Source organism: Pipistrellus hanaki (genome assembly GCF_964339955.1).
Source record: "Pipistrellus hanaki genome assembly, chromosome: 4".
Taxonomy (NCBI): Eukaryota; Metazoa; Chordata; class Mammalia; order Chiroptera; family Vespertilionidae; genus Pipistrellus; species Pipistrellus hanaki.
The window spans coordinates 63,007,820-63,031,184 of NC_140506.1; the positions used below are offsets into that span (position 1 = coordinate 63,007,820).

At 36.1% G+C, this 23,365-nt stretch overlaps 1 protein-coding gene across 7 annotated transcripts in view; it reads left to right on the forward strand.

Annotated features, from left to right (window-relative positions):
* Positions 1-23,365, forward strand: part of DMXL1 (Dmx like 1) — a 125,702-nt gene that overhangs the window by 83,154 nt on the left and 19,183 nt on the right. For 4 of the 7 annotated variants that reach the window (XM_084880458.1, XM_084880459.1, XM_084880462.1 and 1 more), the window contains 8 exons: positions 2,643-2,776; positions 6,200-6,285; positions 8,664-8,865; positions 9,819-9,936; positions 13,270-13,332; positions 20,663-20,749; positions 22,008-22,129; positions 22,478-22,619. In XM_084880458.1, coding sequence (XP_084736584.1) covers positions 2,643-2,776; positions 6,200-6,285; positions 8,664-8,865; positions 9,819-9,936; positions 13,270-13,332; positions 20,663-20,749; positions 22,008-22,129; positions 22,478-22,619 — 954 coding nt within the window. The remainder of the gene's footprint in view (positions 1-2,642; positions 2,777-6,199; positions 6,286-8,663; positions 8,866-9,818; positions 9,937-13,269; positions 13,333-20,662; positions 20,750-22,007; positions 22,130-22,477; positions 22,620-23,365) is intronic. The other 3 variants (XM_084880460.1, XM_084880461.1, XM_084880464.1) reach the window with 1 other exon arrangement.

Consider the following 23,365-nt stretch of genomic DNA (forward strand, 5'->3'; position numbering starts at 1 on the left):
TTTCTCTTGACACCAGTCCCCCTGGCCTGTTAAGCAGCGATTTTTATTTTTCTCTTACCTTTTATGCTTCATTGTAAAGTAGGACATTTGCACAGTCAATTATTCATTGAATGTCTTTGTTTCATCTTCGTTTTTGAAGCATAGATTGCTGGATATAAGGTTCTTGATTAACATGTTCTTCTTGTACCTAATCTTCTTATTAAATTTCTGATTGGTCTACTCTTGCCCCAATCGGTATCACAGCCTCAGGAGAGATGAGATGTTAGCTTTCCCTAAATGTTTATTATTGAGATATCTGTTGTTTTTGACAGTGTCACTAAATAGGGAAATTTTATTAAAGTCAGCCTCCATTGGCTAAGAAGCAGAGTTCTTAGTCCTCACAGACTGCCCTTCTGGCCCTGATAGAACAGTTGTACCACAGAGTGGCAGGGGTGGGGAGGAGGGTAACCCCTGGCTAACATGCCAGATTCTGACTGCTTTACCAGAGATTCAGTAGATATTTTTTATACTTTTTAAATGAGTTATATGCATTTGGTCACTTTTTAATATCTTTAAATGATTGTTTTTGACAATTTTGTGCAATTTTATTATTGCTTTTTGGGAAGAGGATTTACCAAACCTCTTTACTCAGTTGTTCCAGAAGTTTTGTCTTCCCTGCTTTGTTTCTTTATTAAGCTTCCCTAGACCCAAGATTGTGTAATTTTTCAAACTTCCCACACTTTCATTCTCATTCTTTTTTTAAAATTAAAATATATATATATTTTTTTGATTTTTTTTTTTTTCAGAGAGGAAGGGATAGGGACAGAGAGTTAGAAACATCGATGAGAGAGAAACATAGATCAGCTGCCTCCTGCACACCCCCTACTGGGGATGTGCCTACAACCAAGGTACATGCCCTTGACTGGAATCGAACCCGGATCCTTCAGTCCGCAGGCCGATGCTCAGAGCCAAACCGGTTTTGGCTTCATTCTCATTCTTAATTGATGACCTCATCTCTTAAGTCTTTAAAAAATAGATTTAGACAAAACTCTTTTATCATCCTGTCATGAAGCTGTAACTGTATTTCCTTTCATCTTCTTTCCTCCTGTTATTATGAAGAGTCCTTCCTGTCAAAGACTCCATTTTTATTCTGAATCCCATGTTTGCCTTTTTTTCTATACTCTGCCTTGCCTCCAGTTCTCTCCTCTCTGTTGCCTCCTTCCATCAGGGCAGAAACGTGCTCTCCTATTTCCCATTCCAGACCCTGCTTTAACTCCCCAAATTTTTAAATTATTCTATTTCTCTGCTTTTTATTTTTTTAAATATGGTTTTATTGATTTTAGAGAGGAAGGGACAGGCAGAGATAGAAACATCAGTGGTGAGAGAGAATTATTGATCTGCTGGGGATTGAGCCTGAAACCTGGGCATGTGCCCTGATCTGGAATAAAACTGTGACTTCCTGGTTCATAAGTTGACCTTCAACCACTGAGCCATACTGGCCAGACTCTGCTTTCTATTCTTATTCAACTTTTTAAAACTATGTGCAGTAGTTGTCCTTATCTGTGGGGAATATGTTCCAAGACCCCAGTGGAAGGCTGAATCCAGAGAAGGTACCAGCCCCTCACCACACACACACACACACACACACACACACACACACACACACACACAAAACACACAGTTAAAATTTTCACGTACAACTGTAGTCAGCCAGCTGCATATGTGAATTGCCAACTATGAATCAAAAATAAAGTTGACCCTTGAATAACACAGGCTTGAACTATGTGGATCTAGTAAAAATCTGCATGTAAATAAATCCACACAAGTCAAACCCATGTTGTTCAAGTTGCAATTACATATATTTTGTTTTTTCCTACACATACATACCTAGGATAAAGATGAATTTATAAGTTAGGCATTGGGGGATGTCCCCCGAGAGGTTTTTAGTGCTGCAGTGGAGGCAGGAGAGGCTCTTGCCACCCCCACTGCAGCTCACCAGCTACGAGCCCAGCTTCTAGCTGAGTGATGCTCCCCCTGTGGAAGCACACTGACCACCATGGGTTAGTTCCTGTATTGAGTGTCTGCCCCCTGGTGGTCAGTGCACATCATAGCGACTGGTTGTTCTGCTGTTTGTTCAATTTGCATATTAGCCTCTTATTATATAAGATGCTTTTTATTTTTTAACATAGTAGATACCTGATAAAATTTTGTTGAATGGATGAATAAGTAAGGAAATTGTGTAAAGTGATGTCAAAGGCATAGAATGTCAAGCAAAAAGAGGCAGCTCTGTTCAGTTTTTCTCAGTGGTTATAGCATTGGCTCATGGACCGAAGGGTCATGGGTTTGATTCACAGTCAAGGGCAAATACCTCAGTTGCAGATTCCCCAGCCCTGGTAGAGGCATATACAGGAGACAACCAATCAATATATCTCTCTCACATTGATCTCGATCTCTCTGTCTCTCTCCCTCTCCCTCTTCCTCTCACCCCCCTCTCCCTTCTTCCTCCCTTTTACTCTCTAGAAATCAATGGAAAAAATTAAATGCTGGATTTACTTCTTATAACAAAATATCTGAAAATGGGATAAATTGCTAATATTGGACTATGTAATTCAAAGTATTAAATCAGATAGTTCATGGTCAATTCTGTAACTTTTTTATTTTAGCCTTTTTTACCCCCTTCCCTAAGTAGAGAATATGATTCAGAGGAGAGTGTGGACAGTGATGATGATGATGATGAATATGATGTTTCAGCTTCAGATTTTCATCTCCAAGAGCATTCTAATTCAAATTCATACAGGTATGGGATACTTAATGTTAAGTTTTGTTTTTGTTAAATAATGTCGTATATGATATTTTTGAAAATAGTACATGTGAAACTAGTGGCTTAGGACTTACTAGGTGTACAAGTTAATAATGCGGATTTTATAATCACTTTTAAAGCATTTAAACCAAATGGAGCATATTCACCATAAGCTTCCCGAAGTATACGATAACCTTTCCTTCAAAATAAAGTAATGAGTTAAAACTTTCCGTAAATGCTGTTTTTTGGCACAAAATTCAACATTTTTAAGTGTAAAATGATGTTAACACCTTCAGAAAATTTGACATATGAAGTTTTGAAGCTTGTCAATACAACACAATAGCATACATATCAAATCGCATATTTATCAACATGTGTAACTTCATTTATTGAAAAAATCTGCATTATTAGCTGATACACCTAGTATAACACATTTAATTTAGATTTCTTTAATTGAAATTGGTAAATTCCCTTTCTTAATAATTCCATAGGTGACCTGTACTTTTTATTAGTCCTCAGAAATGTTGCTATCAGATTATTCTTTGTCCTTTGTTTCCTAATATAAATAAATCCCACTGTTTTATCCTAGAAAATCTAATGTCTTTTAGTAAACATTAGTATGCTAATATGTCAGTGATCATGGTTTTAAAAATGATTTCCATATATGATAAGGATCATAAATGTTCAAAACATTCACCCTCAATGAGTATTATTCTTATATGTAGGAGTGCTGATATATTATCTTGACTTTATTAAAGTGTTTTTTTTCTTCCTGTTTATCTAATTTTTAATATATGAAATATTAACATGGCTCAAAAATCAAATTGTGTGACTCAGCAACAAAAGCTCAACCCATTTAAAAATCAGCAAATGATTAGAATAGACATTTTCCAAAAAAAGTTATACAAATGACCAATGAAGTACTCCTTTATTGAAAAGCACATGAAAAAAATTGTTCACTATAGCTAATCAATAGGGAAATGCAAGTCAAAATTACTATGAAAGATGATCTCACACCCATTGAGATGGTTACTATAGAAAAAAACACATCCAGAAAATAAAAGTGTTGCAAGAATGTGAGAAACTGGAACCCTATTCAATGTTGGTGGGAAAGTAAAATGGTGCAATCATCGTGGAAAACAGTATGACAGTTCCTCAAAAATTAAAAATAGAATTATATGATCCATCAATTTGACTCCTGGTATATACCCAAAAGAATACAGAGCATGTTATTAAACAGGTATTTGTACACCCATGTTCATAACAACATTATTCATAATAGTCAGTGGGATAGAAGCAACCTGAGTATCTATCAATAGATAAATGCATAAACAAAATGTGATATAGATGTACAATTAAATATTATTCAATCTTTAAAAGTATAGAAATTGTCATACATGTTAGTATGACATGGATGTATCTCAATAACATTATGCTAAGCAAATTAAACCACAAAAAGAAAAGTACTGTATAATTTTACTTATATGAGATACCTAGAGAAATCAAATTCATAGACAGAAAATAGAATGGTGGTTGCCAGGGGCTAGGAGAAGATGGAAATGGAGAATTGTTGCTCAGTGGATATAGAGCTTCAGTTTTACAAGATGAAAAGGATTCTGGAAATAGATGGTTGCACAATATAAATATATATTTAATGCAACTGAACTGTATGCTTGTTAATAATTAGGATGATAAATTTTATGATTTGTTTAGTTTACCACAACTGAAAGAAATAAAAAGCCATTACTCTAAGAAATAAATGTGTCACTTGAAATAAAAGAGAAGCTGAAATATTTTAAAATCCTACCTAATAAAAGAGCAATATACAAATTAACCATCACTCCACTACATTCACAAGCCACGCCCATCAACCACACCCACCAGCCAATCAGAGCTAGTATGTAAATAAACCCAACCAAGATGGCTCAGCCACAGAGAGCAGGAAGGAGGCTTGGGTTTCTCTGGCAATGGAGGAAGCCAAGCTTTCTGCCTGCCCTTGCTGGCCTAGACCTCCACTCAAGGCTACAAAGTTTCAGTTATAGAAGGTAAACAAATCCAAACAGAAATGGCTGCCAGCTACAGAGTGAGCAGGAGCCTTGGCTCTGCTCCATGCTACAAAGTTTCAATTGTAGAAGGTAAATTAATTCCAGATACCAGGGTGTCAGCTTGGATTGCCAGGGGGAGTGGCTGGCCTCTAAACCACCACAGGCCCCTTGCTCAGGCCACCCCATGCCCACCTTGATCCGGGACACCCTTCAGGGCAAACCAGCTGGCCCCCACCTGTGCACCAGGCCTCTATCCGATCTAATAAAAGAGCAATATGCAAATTGACCATCACTCCAACACACAATAGCTGCCCTCATGTGGATACAAGATGGCCCCCACAAGATGGCCAGCAGGGGAGTGCAGTTGAAAGGCACCAGGTGAGAACAGCTGAGAGGGACCAGGCGTACAAGGAAGGGCAATTGAAGGCAATCAACCCTGCAGGGGAGGGCAGTAAGGGGTGTCCAAACTGGAAGAGGACGGAAGTTTGGGGCAAACAGACTGGCAGGGAAGCAGTTAGACATCAATCAAGCGGGGCATGGGAGTGGTTAGGGGGTAATCAGGCTGGCAGGCAGAAGTGGTTAGGGGCACTCAGGAAGGCAGACAGGTGAGCAGTTGGGAGCCAGCAGTCCCAGATTGTGAGAGGGATGTCCAACTGCCCGTTTAGACCCGATCCCGTTGGGGTCCCAGATTGGAGAGGGTGCAGGTTGGGTTGAGGGACACCACCACCCTCTCCCCCCCATGCATGAATTTTGTGCACCGGGCCTTTAGTAAAAACATAAAGTTGTATAAAAAATGTGAAATCAGAAGTCTCACCATTTCTCTCTTCCAGCTAATTTCTCTTCTACAACTTCCAATTTCTGGCTTATTTTTCTGTTTGCAGAATTAAGCATGTGTGTGTACGTGTGAAATCATATATTTCCCCTTTAGGTAGCATACTTTATGTAGTGTTCTATAACTTTTTGTCAATATGTACTGGAGTTCACACCATATTAATACTTAAAGATCCTTTCTTTAACATTCTTTAACACATTAAGGCCCTGTCAGTCACTGGTTACTGACACTATACTTTCCCTCTGGAAGACAAAACAGGCTGGGCACTTAACATATTAAAAATGGCTACCCTAATATTCTGTTTTACAAAACTTTAGATATTTAACCAGTACCCTCTTGATGTATAATTTGATTGTTTCTAGTCTTTTGCTATTGTAGATAATGCAGACTTGAGTACTACATGCATATGTGTTTTCTTTTTGTTTTTGTGGAAGTATATAATCGGGATAAATTACTAGTAGTGGAATTGTTGGGTCAGAGAGTGGTTACTCTTATAAATCCCTGAGTAAAAATTAACAGATCTACTGTTGGCTTTATTTTTAGTTGGTCATTGATGCGCTTGGCAATGGTGCAATTGGTACTCAACAACTTGAAGACTTTCTATCCCTTTGCAGGTCATGATCTTGCAGGTAAAAAATATTTTATTTATTTGTTTTTTAAAATATATTTTTATTATTTTTCTTTAGAGAGAGAAACATTGATGAGAGATCAACGTCGATTGGCTGCCTCCTACATGCCCCCTTCTGGGGATCAAGCCTGCAACCTAAACATGTGCCCTTATTGGAAATCAAACTGTTAACCTCTTGGTGCATGGTCTGATGCTCAACCACTGAGATATACCAGCTGGGCTAAAAAATATTTTAACATGAATTAATATTGCCATTGCTTTTGATTTACTGTTTTGTATATTTTCAAATAATGGAGAAAAAATTAAATAACTTCCTATTGTAGAAAATAAGTTTTTGTTAACTAAACCAACCATCTATAGATATGTCTGCCACCTTGTTAGTGCTCTTAGGAGTACAAGAAACCAGGAAATTTGAATCTGATGTGGTTGAATTTATTGAGACTGTATTTATAGCCATAGCTGAGATATTGGGAGATTTAATAGTGATAGACAGACACATAGAAAACTAAGTAAATGCGAAAAGTTAGTGATTAGCTTCCAAGGGAGGAAACATAGTATAGGAAAGAAAGAGGCATGTTAGGATACCAAGTGGTTCATCTGTGATCTGTATTTTATATATATATATATATATATATATATATATATATATATATATAAACTAAAATGCAAATTTAATAAAAAATTATTATGTGATTATATTGGAATGATGGAGAGAGAAGTTTATTCTTATATTCTATAGCAGTATATCAGAAGGTCATTTCTAAAGTTAAAAGATTAAGAATTCACAGTATGAGCATGTTTAGATTTCGTAGGTGAAGAGCTAAAAGTTGAGAATAGGATTAGGATTCAAGAGTATAGAAGTGTAGAACTGGAAGGTGCTGCATTTCATGGTATTACATAATTTTTTTTTAAACTTTTGTGAATTATCTAATTTTCTAAGCAAATTGTAGTTATATGCTATACAGACATTGGGCTGATACAAAGGTTAAAGCAATTAATTTTCTTCCCTGACATCTATATATATATAAAAAGCCAGTTACCATATCAGCCATAAAAACCATAATGACTAGTTGCTATGATGCTCACTGCGGCCAGCAAACAGGCCCGATCAAGGGTGGGGCCAGCTGGCCAACCTCACGGCCACTCCCTACTGTTGGCCTGCCCCTGATCAAACTCTCCCACCCTGATCAAGAGTGGGCCTCTGACTAAGTGCCCCCTCCCTTCCCCCCAGCCAGCCTTGCCTCTGATCAGCCCTCCCCACCACGATAGGCCTATTGCTCCTCCCTCCAGGCCGGCCTGCCCCTGATGGAATCTTTAACCCCAACAGGGAGTGGGGCTGGCTGGCCAACCTCCTGCAGCCCCTCTCCCTGGCTGGCCACATACCTGATGTGCCCTCACCACCTTGATTGGCCAGCAGCCCCTCCCCCCAGCCTGCCCTCCCCAATAGAGGGCAGGGCCGGCTTGCCAACCTCCTGCAGCCCTTCCCCTCACCTGTCCCCACCCCAGATCAGCCCCCTATCCCATCAGGGGCAGGGCCCCGCCGACCAACTACCCATGGCCCCTCCCCCAGGCTGCTGGCCCCTGATCAGTACCCCCTAACCCCACTTGGGGGCAGGGACAGCCAGCCCACTGTCCACAGCCCCTCCCCTTGGCCTGGCCCCACCCCAGTCAGCTCCCCAACCCCAATTGAAGGGTGGGCTGGCCTGCCAACCTTCTGCCATCTCCTCCTCCCTACAGGCTCAGCCCCAATCTGCCCTAATCGAAGCTGGGTCAGCTGGACCCCACCTGTGCACAAATTTGTGCACCAGGCCTCTAGTAGTTTTATAACATTCAGGTAAAAAATTTTATGTGAAATTAAAGTCAAAAGTAGTAATTGACATAGCAGTCATTTAAATTACATCATAAATATTACTCCAAGTAGTAGTTGTAAATCTTTGATGTAATTTTGACTTAGATTGCCCATTTTTGGTTATTGTCCTTGGCCACCTAATTATGTTGAAATGTTACACAGATTTATGATATTCTTTTTTAAAATACCTTTTTTTTTTTTTTTGGTAATTGCTTTTAGAGAGGAAGGGAGAGGGAGAGAGAGAGAGAAACATCAATGATGAAAATCATTGATCAGTTGCCTCTTGCATGCTCCTTAATAGGGATCAAGCCTGTAACCTGGTCATTGACCTTCCAGTTTAGAGGTTGGCGCTCAACCAGTTAGCCACACCAGCTGAGTAGTATCCTTTTTTTATACTCTAGAATTCTATGCCCTCCTCTTTCACATCACCTCTGATGAAATGTGTGTTAATATCTCAGTCACTCTTATAGTTGAATATAGCATTTTACTACAGAAGATAAATGCGGGTCAATTTTATTTTCTCATTTTAGAGCTTCCTGTTAGTTCACCACTTTGTCACGCAGTTCTAAAAACTCTTCAATGTTGGGAACAAGTTCTTCTCCGACGACTTGAAGTCCATGGTGGGCCCCCTCAAAATTATATTGCAAGTTATACTTCTGAAGAGAGTGTGTCTGCAGGTCCTGCAATTCTCCGCCATAAAGCTTTGCTAGAACCTACAAACACTCCTTTCAAGTAGGTTTTACTATGGATATTGTTTTTAAGTATGAGTTTTACTAAATCGAGAGTGGATTCGGGTAGTATTTGAAGAAAAAATATTTAAGTATTTTTATGTATAATATGCTCTTTTAGGCTCATCTCTGTGTCTCTGTGTAATGCCTATTATAGTCCTGAGGGTAGCAAATATTTCCTGCAGAGGTCCAAATAAGTAAATATTTTAGGCTTTGGGGACCTTACAGTTCTTGTGGCAACTATTCAGCCTTGCCATTGTATAGTGAAAGCAACTATAAACTGTAAGTAGTAAGTGAATGGGCATGGCTGTTACATAATAAACTTTATTTTTGAAAATGGAAGGCAGGCTTGTAGTTTACGCACCCACTCTCAAGCAGTGCTATTCAAAATAGCCAGCAAACTGGATTGCTGTTTGTGAGGTGAAAAAGGTAAATCAGTGCAGTGCTTGCTTCATCAAAGTCTTGCTATAGTGACTTAATCTAGTTCATTTACATTTTCTTCTTAATCTGTTACCTCATTGCACATCAGTAACAGATTTCATGGACTGGTATGTGTTCACAGACAACACTTTTAGTAGCTCTGCTTGTAGATCTCTTCTAGGTGAGGGGTCAGCAGACTGCAGCCTATGGGCCAAATTCATCCTTCCTCCTATATTGTAAATAAAGTTTTATTGGATTACAGCCATACCCTTTCATTTTAATATCATCTCTGCCCCTTTCTCACTTCATTGGCAGAGCTGAGTAATAGTATGAAAGACCATGTGGCCTACAGAGCCTAAAATATTTACCATCCATTCCCTTAAGAAAAAGTCTACTATAATAGTACTGATTGCAGCCCAGGATGATTTGGTCTGGTTCTAGTTAATTATTATTGTAAACACTTATATAATACTAAGTAGATATAGTCAAGTTAATCAGAATTTTAGGTGTATAATTAAATATATTGTTTCTCTATAGATCCAAACACCACCTGGCACTGTCTGTGAAAAGACTTTGGCAGTACTTGGTGAAGCAAGAAGAAATTCAGGAAACCTTTATCAGAAATATATTTACAAAGAAAAGGTGCCTAAATGAGGTTGGTATTACTTTAAACCTGCTTACTGTTTTGTTATTGAAATCTTTCATATTATGTAGCCATAAAGAATAAGTTGCCTTTTATAGACTATTTAACTCATTTTAACCCTGGCTGGTTAACTCAATTGGCTGGAGCATCATCCCAACACACCAAAGTTAGGGGTTCGATCCCTGTTCAGGGCACATACAAGAATCAACCAATAAATGCATAAATAAGTGAAACAACAAGTTGATGTTTCTCTCATTCTCTCCTTCCCCCCTCTGTCTAAAATCAATAAATAAAAAAATAAAAATAAAAATAACTTTGCCCTAGCCAGTTTGGCTCAGTGGATAGAGTGTTGGCTTGCAGACTGAAAGGTCCTAGGTTCCATTCTGGTCAAGGGCATATGCCCAGATTTTGGGCTTGGTCCCCAGTAGGGGGCATGCAGGAGACAGCAGATCAATGGTTCTCTCTCATCATTGATGTTTCTATCTCTCTCCCTTTCCCTTACTCTCTGAAATCAATAAAATATATTAAATAATAAAATAAAATAAAACTAATTTTTATATCATAAAGATATCCTATGCAGTTAATGTATAGAAAAGTAATTGAATAAGAAAGAAAGAGGGTCAGTATTTTCTTAAATCTATTTAAAGTAACTAATTCAGATATCTTTGGGACCTTTCTCCTCAAAAGATATTGGTTAAGATTCTGTATCTTTGTTTCCTCTTTTGAACTGTCATGATCACAATTTAAGAGACAAAGTAGAAAGTTCCCATGATTTTCATATGACAGTTAAAAGAAGTTTATCTTAGAAGTTTAATTAAAACTAGGTTTATGTACTGAAAACATTTCAAATATGTACATTCAAATATGTTTTTTTTACTCTGTTGATTATGCTACTTAATGAAATTTTGCAAACTCTAGTTTATAGGTTGATTATACCTCAATGTTATCATTATAACGATTCTTCTCAGTTCAGTGCTACTAATAACTTTCAATTTGTTGTAATGGGAAACTTGTACCTGAATGTAAATTAATATTTTCTTTCCTTCATTAAGACAATTTTGCTATTAAAAAAATATAGGGTAAATAAACAGTGGATTTAGTTAATTCCTTATCTTTTTATGGACCAGTAAAGTGTTCAAGACTGGCAACTGGTCTGTGATACCCTCAACTAGTCTGAAGGAAAAAAGGATGATATTTCAGTTGGATAAATTAGAAAATAGAATGGCTTCTTAATAGACAAGATAGCAAAAAACAAGATGACATCTAACCTCATTGAAAAAAGGAAAATTACATATAATTCATTGTCTCTCAGTCTAAGCACTAATTTATTATAGGCAATTGTACATGCTGTTAATTACTATTTGCCTGTTTACGTAAATATATATTAGCCAGGCCAAGAAACAATATTTAGTGTTTTTGCTAATTTAGAAGACTTAACATATGTACCTTAGTATAATATTGAAATCTGAGCAAATAATAAATCCAGTAGATACAATACAAATGTAAGTATTTCTATATAACCTTAAGTAAGCTATATCTTAAATATTTAGCATATGAAGTACTATTAAAACAGTTTAAGCAAATTTTGGGATGAATAAAATTGAAAGTGGATTTACTAGATAAGAGTGTCAGACTAATTAGCATATGTTTATAGATGAGGCATTGTTTCTTATTTTAAATATATGTTTGCCTAAAAAATTTATTATAACTTAAAGTATTCTAATAATAGTGTATAAAGCACTGTTGATTGCTATGAATAAAAAGCATGTTTACTGTGCTTACTTCATTTTCTCTGATTACCTTGTTATATGAATATGTAAATTTGGGATAATAACTTCAAGTAAAAATCGTTTTTAAAAAAACATTGTCATGTTTGATTACTATAACTGTAAAAATAAAAACATTTCTCTATCTTTGATACATTTAGTATACTTGTAAAATGAAATAGTTCTCAAAACAAACAAAATAAAAGATTATTGTATCACTAGATTGTCCAATAGAATTAGGGGATAGAATCATTTAGGAGATAGACTAACATAAGGAAGCCAGAGTGAGTAAGGAAAGATAGCAGGTAAATAAAGTTATTTTTCTAATATAACCATTTTATTCAAAAGCAGTAATATGAATACTGGAATAAAAGCTGTATCTCTCTCAGTAAGCTAAATATTTTCTAAGTATTTTAATGTGTGTGTTTTTTTTTTAAATCTGCAAAATGACTATAACACCTTTCACTTTGCTGTGTTTTAACCAGTACATTTAACTTATTTAAAAACTTGGCATGATTAACGGTAGTTATTAGATGGCAGATAATGGAGAATATTTTGTAAGTACTTCTGTTCTTTATTCCTTTATGTCTTTGAAAATGAAATTTTCTTTACCTGATGTTAAAATTCTATTGTGTTCTCAGATCTTTTTTTTCCTATATAATGTAGTTTTTAGTGCTAGATGCATTTTTAAAACAGAAGGCCTTCTTTATTTGTATTTATTTAGAAATTAAGTGCAGATAGCTACAAATAGACTACATCTAAATCATTCCTGACCAAATAAAAAAAAATATTGGCACCCTCATTCCTTTTTCTGTTTACTTTTGTTTTCTGAGAAAAACTAAAGGTCTTGAACCAGCTCTTTCTTCAACTAGTGTTAATATTCCCTTTTAAGGAGCATGTGTGCCTAAAACCCATATGATTTTATTAACCACCTTCACCCCAATAAATTCAATTTAAAAAAATGAGAGAGAAAAAGAGACTCTTAAATAACAACCTTATTAGGATAGTATTAGTATGTTGTTGTATACACATATACTAAATTAATAAAAAGTAAGTGTACTTTTACTATTTCACAAAAAAAAAACTCATGTATGCTTCCAAGCAGTTTGTTGAGTATTTCTGCCTCAATCATGACAAAGTGAGAATTAGAAATAAAAATTTTTTAATTGTGATGTTTTCATGAAGAGTGAGGAGACAAGAAATAGTACTGTATAAGAGAACAATTTGACTTTAATTTTCAGTTGATAGTACTCTGGCACCATTAGCTCTGAAATTTGTAATATAAAGTACTTGGGCTTTAGTATCAACATTTCAAAGTTAAGTGAGTAAAAATTTCTTAGGAGGTTGAATAAAATTTATAGTGGTTGTTAATGAATCTTGAAGGATTAAGTTTTCCCTAACCCCTTATTCTGCACCCACACACATGCTTTTTTTTAAGATATATGAAATTTTAAAAATAATAACTCAGTCCAATATTACTAAATTTGGCAAAAAATATAATTTAAAAAAATATCCCTAGTATTTTGCATGTTACATTGCATCTTATTCTTTATCATGTGATTATTCTTTCTTGATGAAGTCATTAGAGGACAACTGTGAAACCATCAAAAATTCTATGATGGAGGAGCCAAACATCACTAAGGTACAAATCATCATTCAACTGAAATTAGAAATTGCATTCTTTAACAAGAAAAACAAAATGTTTCCATTTAACTTTGGACTGGACTTTGTTTCCAATGCAGTTAAATTACTGTTTCTTCCATTTATTCTTTTATTTTAACAACTTAAATATTGCAATCATAACATTGTTTCTGTTTTATTAATAAGAGAATGCAATTTTAAAGGGAGTTGAATGTATCTTGTTTTGGCTACAGATTTTTTCATAGTAAATACAATTAAAGTTCTTAATAAAGTGTAATTAAAATAGCCATTATAGAAGTATAGTAGCATTGTTCTATTTTTGCAAGTATCACTTTTTAAGTTAAAACTACCTCTTCTTATATTAAGTGAGTGAATCAGTTATGGGAGGTTATTAGAAAAAACACAGTAAAATAAGGATAAGGATATTATACAAATTTAAGATTTTGCCTTCTGCATTGATAAGAGTTTCTAGAGACAAGGTCATTAACTTCTTTCTGGAACAGCTAGGGAAAAAGCCTTGCTAATGCAGATTTCCCTTACAAATGTAAAAGTCTTTTATAAAGGTTAATTTCTATTTGTTTTCAGAGCTTCTCCGAAGTCTGCTGTTTCTTAATCAGCCTAAAAGTAATTTTTATGCCAGAAAGACATATTTTGGGGTGGCAAGTTCTATTCCCCTATATTTTCTAGGCAGCCAACCTGTGTAGCACATTAGTGTACTACAGACTGTAGACAATTATAATGTACTAGAGGCCTGGTGCATGAAATTCATGGGTGGGGGGTAGTGTCTCTCAGCCCAGCCTGCACCCTCTCCAATCTGGGAATGATCCTGCCTGGTAAGATCGGGCCTAAACGGGCAGTCAGACATCCCTCTCACAATCCAGAACTGTTGGATCTAAACTGCTCGCCTGTCTGCCTTCCTGATTGCCCCTATCCCCTTCTGCTTGCCAGCCTGATCACCCACTAACCACTCTTCTGCCAGCCTGAATGATGCCTAACTGCTCCCCTGCCAGCCTGTTTGCCCCTAACTGCCCTCCCCTGCAGGCCTGGAACCCCCAAACTGCTCTCCCCTGCAGGCCAGGGTCCCCCACAACTGTCCTTCCTGCAGGCCCCCAACTTCCCACCTATGCCAGCCTGGTCACCCCTAATGCTCTTCCCCTGCAGGCTTGATCACCCCCAACTGCCTTCCCTTGCAGGCCTGGTCCCTCCCAACTACCCTCCCCTGCTGGCCATCTTGTGGCAGCCATCTTGTGTCCACATGGGGGCAGGATCTTTGACCATATAGGGGCAGCCATTTGTGTGTTGAAGTGACAGTCAATTTGCATATTACTCTTTTATTAGATAGGATAGAAGCATGGGGCAGCCTGGGCGAGGGGACTGTTGTGGTTTTCAGGACAGCCATGCTCCCCGGCAACCCAAGTGGAGGCCCTGGTATCTGGGATTTATTTATCTTCTATAATTGAAACTTCGTAGCCTTGAGTGGAGGCCTAAGCCTGACAAGGTGTGTGGAAAGCTTGGCTTCTTCCATTGCTGGGGAAACCCAAGCCTCCTGCTCACTCTGTGGCCGCAGCCATCTTGTTTGGAGTTAATTTCATACCCGCTCCTGATTGGCTGGTGGGCGTGGCTTGTTGGTGTAGCAGAAGTACGGTCAATTTGCTTACCATTCTTTTATTAGATAGGATTGACAGTGTTACAAGGGCTACAAAGTTGTTAGGTGATAGGACTTTTTCAGCTCCATTATAATCATATTGGATCGCAGTTGTATATGCTATCTGTCCTTGACCAAACATTGTTATGTGATGCATAATTGTACTGAGATAATAAAATTACTTTTCTTTTTTTTAGTCTATTAATATGGCTAAATAGATTGATGGATCAACCTTGCATTCCTAGTGTAAGCCCCATTTATGGCTATTAGGAGTTCTTTTTTTACATATTGTTAGATTTGATTTGTTAAAATTTTTGTTCAGAATTTTTGCATCTGTGTTCATGAGGGATATTGCTTTGTAATTTTCTTACATTTTGGGGGGGATGAGGGGTGGATTCTTCATTGGTTAGTTTTAAACTAATCCTGTCTTCATAGAGTTGGGAAGTCTCTCCTCTTTAATTTTTTGGAAGAGTTTGTGTAGAATTAGTATTATTTGTTTCTTATGTGTTTGGTAGAATTCACCAGAGAAATTTTCTGGACCTGGAGTTTTTCAGTTTCAAATTCAATTTCTTTAACAGATATAGAGTAGTTCAGAATATTATATTTTTTAGTGTACTTTGGTAGTATATGTATTTTAAGAAATTTGTCACATCAGTTGTCAAATATATTGGTATAAAGTTATTAATAATACTTTATTATCCTTTAATATACAGTAGAATCTATGGTAAAGTCACTTCTTATTCATCTGCTACTTCCCATACCTGAGTTGTCCTATTTTTCCTCCATTCTTGAAGTGTTGGGCACCCCAGAACTTATTTTTTAACCTCTCTCTTCCCTATCTTTATTTTCTCTTTGGGTTATCTAATAGCTTAAATCAGCGTTTTTCAACCGCTGTTCCGCTGCACACTAGTGTGCTGCGAGATGTTGCCTGGTGTGCCGTAGGTGCAGACAAGACAAGAATTTTATAATTTTTCACTATTTTGTTTACTTAATATTTCATAATAAAGTAGTTATAAAATACTTTCTTTGTGTTTATTTGATTCCTATTCAAGAGAATTACTTTATATATAGTCAATATAGGCACAGAGTTAAATTTTTTAACATTTTCTAATGGTGGTGTGCCTCGTGATTTTTTTCATGAAACAAGTGTGCCTTTGCCCAAAAAAGGTTGAAAAACACTGGCTTAAATATCATCCATAGTTTTGATGTCTTAAATCTCAGTAGCCCTGTTTATTTTCTAAACTCCAGACTAGCATACATAATTTAATAGCTATCTCTCCCCGAATGTCAAAACAGAATTTTATGTCTGCCCTTAATCCCAAACCAAACCTACTCTTTTCTTCACTTTTGTCACTTTGTTTCTTCACTAACCCTGTTATCTAGTCTGAACCAAGGAGTCATCCTTGCTTCATCATTTTCACTCATACTGCACTCTCAATATATTAACATTTATCCCAACTCCAACCATTTATTGTAACACCATTCCTATTGCCCTAATCAGATCTACCATTACCTCTTTAAATAAATAAATAAATAAATAAATAAATAAATAAATAAATAAATAAATAAATTCTTTATTGTTTAAAGTATTACATAAGTCTCCTTTTCCCCCCATTGACCTCTCCCTGGCCACTCCCACCTCCCAGCACATGCCCTCACCCTCCTAATATTTGTGTCCATTAGTCCACCATTACTTCTTATTTAGTTACCGCAGCAGGCTCATAAGTGATTTCCTGGGAACCTTCACACAACTTAGGTTTTGTCTCACAACACCCAGAACTATGGCTTTCTAGTCTTAAAATAAAATCTGAATCTCTTATTATGGATTCTGAGGCCCTGTCCAAACTGAACCCTGCCTACTTCTCTAGTCTCATCCTGACATTTATAAGTGTTCTCAAAATTAAATATGTATAAGCTCTTGAGATGCTAAACATCATTCTTACACTGCTCTGCCACCCCCCACCAGTTGACTCTCATTCAGGTCATCTTGCGTCCAGGCTATTAAGAAACAATTTCTTAGTAAATCTAGATAATAAGAGGACAAGAGTATATTACTACATTGAAGAAACTTTAGAATTTCATGCCTGCAAGATCTTTCATCCCCATATCTGTAAAATTTGAAGAAGCTCTGAAGGTGAAACTATTATTGTCCATCCCAACTACCTAACCATTATTAGCAAATAGTATATCCCTCTATTTAATGGAAATATAATTTTCTCCACTTTTAATTTCTTCAGAACCCAGTAGCAGACACTTACTAGTGGTGTTTATGTTGGGATTAAAAAACAAAAAACACACCCTTATTATTGACATTCTTATTGGTTGCTGGGCTCCTTATAGCAAAGATAAGTGTTTTCTTAGAAAAGAAGTTAGCCTTCAAAGAAACCAAAATGTTTAGCAAACACAATTTTTTTATGTTTATAATCAAATTGCATTTTAGACTAGAATATATTTCACATCTTTACATTCAGTGACATGAGTTGTTTGCATAGGGCTATTTTGATTTGGTTACTTATAATTCTCTTTCAACTTTGGAAATATATAGTCATCTCAATAGCCATTTAAAAAAATACTGCTAACTACTCAGTTCTATAGACAAACAATAGTTGGGTATTGGAGATGTTTTATCTAAATTTTGCAGGAAGTAAATTTTTTGCACTATAATTTCAAATTAATAACTTCTGTGCTTCACAGTAAGTTGTGTAACATTTTATAGTAATTCATTTTAAAGATTGAAGGTTAGAGAAGTTAAAATAAAATAAAATTATCCTACATTATGCACATTCCCAACTCTTAATAATTCCCTCCTTTTTACCGAGGTATTAAGATATATTTATATAAATGTTTTAGAATATGTTGATTTTTTTTATTAAGTGACTATTTTTTTTGTTTTCAATTTAAATCATTTAAAGTTTTCAATTAACAGTTGCCATACAGTATTATATAATTGAAACTGTTTCAGGTGCATATCTGCATGATTAGACATTATGTAGCTTACTAAGTGATCATCCTGATAAATCTAGTCTCTACCCATCTAGTATCATATTTATTACAGTATTTATCTTTTTTTCTTTTTCTTCTTGAGACCCTTTAACATTTCATATAATACTGGTTTAATGATGAAATTCAGATTTCCTTTGTCTGGGAAGCTCTTCCATTCTAAGTAATAGCTTTGCTGGGTAGAGTAATCTTGGTTGTAGATCTCTGCTTTTCATTACTTTGAATATTTGTTGCCACTCCCTTCTGGCCTGCAGTTTCTGTTGAGAAATCAGCTGATAGTCATATAGGAACTCCCTTGTAGGTAACTAACTGCTTTTCTCTTGCTGCTTTTAAGATTCTCTGTTTTTAACTTTTTGCATTTTAATTGTAATGTGACTTTGGTGTGGGCCTCTTTGGGTTCATTTTGCTTGGGATTCTCCTCACTTACTGATCTTACATGTCTATTTCCTTACCCAAGTTAGTTTTCAATTTTTTGCTTTCTTGTCCTTCTGGCACTCCCATGATGCAAATGTTGGTTTGCCTGATGTTGTCCCACTATCCTCATTTTTTTTTTTAATTCTTTTTTCTTTGTGCTGTTCTGATAGTGATTTTTACTTTCTTATATTACAAATCGCTGATTTTATTCTTGGCCTTACCTATCTACTGTTGATTTCCTATAAATTGTTCTTGATTTTCGTTAGTGAATCCTTCATTTCTAGCTAGTCCTTTTTTATGATGTTAAGGTCCTTACTAAGTTCCTTGAACATCCTTATAAATAGTGTTTTGAACTCTGCATCTGGCAGATTGCTTATCTCCATTTTGGTTATTAGTTCTTTTCCTGGAGTTTTGTTCTGTTCTTTCATTTTGGATGTGTTTCTTTGTCTCCACATTTTGGCAGCTTCCTTGTGTTTGTTTCTTTGTATTAGGTAGAGCTGCTATGTCTCCCGGACTTGGTAGAGTGGCCTATTGTAGTAGGTGTCCTGTAGGATCCAGTGGCACAGCTACTCTGATCACCCAACTGTGCACTCCAGTTGTGCAAACCCTCCTTCTATGGGCTGTGTAGACTCTTCTCTTGTAATTGAGCATTGATTGCTGTTAGCACCTCAGTGGGAGGAGGCATTTACTCCTAGGCCAATCTGCTGCAAGGACTAGATGCCACCACTGAACACTGTGGATGATCAACTGTGCAGGGGCTCTCCCCTCAGAGCAAGACTTATTTCAGCAAGGCTGTTGTACCCACCTTGAATTCGTTGCTGTGGAGGTGGTTCGGTGATGTTTTGATGTGATCTGAAGCTGTCCACTGGGTGCATTGCCTCTGAGGCCTCCTGGGAGATTCAGGTCCGCACTTAGAAATCAGGCTGCTGCACCCCCATAGCCATTGAAGACAAATGTTATATGGCCAAGGTTGGTCTCATACCAGCTCCGGCCCCTGCGATAAGGTGGCCCAGAACCCCAACCCACTACAAATTAGCCCCAGCTGCATCCACTCAACTCAACAGGACTGTAACTGTTCATTTTATACAGTACTTTCTTCCAAGTTCAAAGGTGGTGTATATACCTCGGAGGTAAGTATTAGGTCAAATATATGTCTGTTATCTAAAGTACATTGAATTACGGTTTACTCAGCTACTAAAATGATTATTGACTTGGGCAAATTAACTGTGCCTTTCAGGGTTTCATTTTTTTTTTTCTATAAATTTAATGTTACTTTAGACCAGCAGTCAGTAAACTATATTCAGCAGGCCATATCCAACTGGATCTTCTAAGAATGACCTTTATATTGTCATAAAGATTATTTAAAAAAGAATATGTATACCCTGATCAGTGTGGCTCACTTGGTTGGAGGGTTGTCCTATGCACTGAAGGGTTACTGGTTCCATTCCCAAATCAGGGCAGGTGCTCAGATTTTGATTTCCCGCTTGATCCCCTGTAGGAATTGTGCAAGAGATAGCCAATCAATGTTTCACTCTCTCTCTCTCTCCCTTTGCCTTCCTCTCTCACTAAAAAAATAAAAGAAAAAAATCAGTAAGAATATTTTAAAAAAATAAAAGAAGAATATGCAGAAGTGACACTCTATGGTCCACAAAACCAAAACTATTTAGCACCTGACTTTTTAATATTTAAAGTATTATCATGCCAAAACCGGTTTGGCTCAGTGGTAGAGCGTCGGTCTGCGGACTGAAAGGTCCCGGGTTCGATTCCGGTGAGGGGCATGTACGCTGGTTGCGGGCACATCCCCAGTAGGGTGTGTGCAAGAGGCAGCTGGTCGATGTTTCTCTCTCATTGATGTTTCTAGCTCTCTGTCTCTCTCCCTTCCTCTCTGTAAAAATCAATAAAATATATTTTAAAAATTATTATCAAAGGATTATAATATTAAGAAATGTGGTAAATAAATCTACTTTAATAATTAAAATATCTTGATCCTTTAAAGTGAATTCATTATAGGTTGGGAGCATAAGCAATTAACGAAGTTGTATGTTATATCAACTATCTTATATGTGAAAAAGCAAATTTGAAATAATTTAAATTCCCTTTGTCAAATAAATTTTGTTTTAGAGATAATGAGTGTGGAAAATAGTACCTTTGTATTTGAAATATCTAAAGAGTTTCTGAAAATAATTTATGTAAATAATAAATGACATATTGACATATATTCTTTCTATTACTAAACTCACTGTATTTTTATATTTTCTTTTTCTCCACTTAGATAGAAGCAGATTTGGGATATCCTGGAGGTAAAGCAAGAATTATTCATAAGGAATCTGATATCATTACTGCCTTTGCTGTTAATAAAGTAAGTACACAGACGAGATTGAATTTTTCCCATTTGTTTAGCTGTGAATTATCTGTGTCAAAAACTGAAAGATGAGATATTCCTCTGCATTTAAGCTAAAAGTTAGCTTTCACAATTTAATGGATTCTGTTAGAAGACATGACTCCTGGACCAGAGACAGATGACGGTTTATTTCTAATAGCAAAAGCAGCAGCCAGAGTACCACTATTTTTATACTGGCTCCTGAGCTATAATTGCAAAGCAACAGGGTGAGGGCCAGATGATACCTGCACAAAAGGTGCTTTGCATTACAGGAGAGGAGCACTGAGTTTAAGAAACCCCAAATCTTTTCTAATATTAGTAAGTATACCTGCCCTTTGATCTGGCAGAAGAGATTATGGCTATATAGAGATCCTAGAGATAATTCTGTGGAACAAAGGGCAGTTACTCACAAGATATGCAGAAAAAATTCAGGAAGAATGGTTCCCCAGCCATCTAGTTATAACCTTTTACCATTTATCTCTGGGGTCTCAGTTTTTTTCTAATTGGTTTGTATTTGCATTTTACATAATGATGGAAATATTAATCCTTTCATTTTGTCATCAGTATCTTTCCGTTTTCTGCTTTGTAGGCATACATTTTTAAATCATAGATGTTTAAAATTTATATCATTTAATCTGATCAATTTTTCTTTATGGTTTTTTTTTGTTTGTTTGTTTTTTGGTTTTTTTTGCTATACTTCCCCCAGCCTTTCTCTAACCTTTTTCTTTATGGTCCTTTTCCAAATTCTATTTTTGAACAGTTCCCTAAAATTGAAAGACTTTAGGTAAAAGTGGTATTATCTTACTTGGATAATTCACCACTCTCTCTTTACTTTGGTGTTCCTTATCTTTCTCTACCTTCCAAGGCTTCTATTTTTTTGATCATCTCCCTCCCAGTTGCTAAATTATGCAAACCTTAGGGAGATTGTATCAATGTTATAAAATGGCAAGATAGTGCTAAAAGAAGAAGTAAAGTAGAAAACATCCATTACCACTAATAGCTGGCTTTCTCTTGGATGCTCTTGAGTTCTTAGAACATAAACATATCTCAAAACTCAAGCTGATGATTATTACACTCAAAATTTAATTTTTAAAATAGTCATTTGTGAGAATGCAGTATATTCTATATCATAAAGTTATCATTTCTTGAGGCTACTTTGTAATTTTCATGTTCAAAAGTAGCTCATATACATGTTGTACTTTATTATTGAAAAATTACCATATGATTTATTTTTCAGGCAAATAGAAACTGCATAGCAATTGCTTCAAGCCATGATGTTCAAGAACTGGATGTTTCTGGAATCCTGGCTACACAGATCTATGCTTGGGTGGATGATGATATAGAAATGGAAACCAAAGGGTACCCTTATACTTTGTTTTTATTCAGTAACATTGCAATTTGAATGGTGATCCCACAGAACTATAACTTTCAAAAGATTTTTTAAAGGAATATTCCTAGATTATAAGTGGAAGCTGCTAAAGAGTAAAGACTATGTGCTAGGAGCTTAAAAGAAGTTAATTGAGGGTTAAAAGAGAATAAGTGAAGGGATTTGAAATTATTTACATATGAAGTTATTGCTTATGAGTAAGGAGTTAAAAGTTGAAGACAATTTATTTTAAAGGGAAACAAAGTTGTCTGTTAGAGCTTTCAGGTATAATAAAATTTAAAAAATGCGTTGCTTTCATCCTGGTTGACATTTCTTTGTAGGTCAGAAGATTTCTTGGTTATACATGCTCATGATGATTTAACAACTGTGCAAGGTACAACCCCATATACACATAGCAATCCTGGCACTCCAATCAACATGCCATGGCTTGGTAGTACACAAACTGGCAGAGGAGCTTCTGTGGTATGTAGAGTTAAAAATATTTGTATATAAATATCCTATTTTTTTCTCTAGTTTGATAGATACAAGATCATTTAACCAATATGATCTAAAAATTCTCAACTTTTTAGTAAGTCATATTTGCTGCAAATTGTAAATTTTTCTTATGAAGAATGTTTCATATTAAAAGATAAAATATATTTTAAATAAATAATTTAAAATACAAAGACTTTTTTATTTATTTTAGAGAAGGGAAAGGGGGGGAGAGAGAGAGAAAGAATCATCGATATGAATCTGAAACATTGAGTGACTACTTCCTGTGTGACTCCTACTGGGGATCAGGACACAACCTTTTGGTGCATGGAACGTCATCCAGCCAACTGAGCCACACCGACCAGGGCCAAAGAACTGTATTTTTAAATATATTTTTATTGATTTCAGAGAGGAAGGTGGGGGGGGGGGGGAGCGAGAGATAGATATCTGGTATTAAGATCCCTCCTACTTTGTTTTTTTTCCTCAGGATTGCAGCAGCTATTCTGGGTCTTTTTTTTTTTTTCTTTTCAGATGAATTTTTGGAGAGTTTGTTCTAGGTCTGTTAAATATGCCATTGATATTTTAATGGGGAGTACATTAAATCTATAGATTGCTTTTGGTAGTATGGACATTTTAATGATGTTGATTCTACCAATCCATGAACACAGTATGCTCTTCCATTTGTTTATGTCTTCTTCTACTTTTTTCAGTGTCCTATAATTTTCTGAATACAGGTC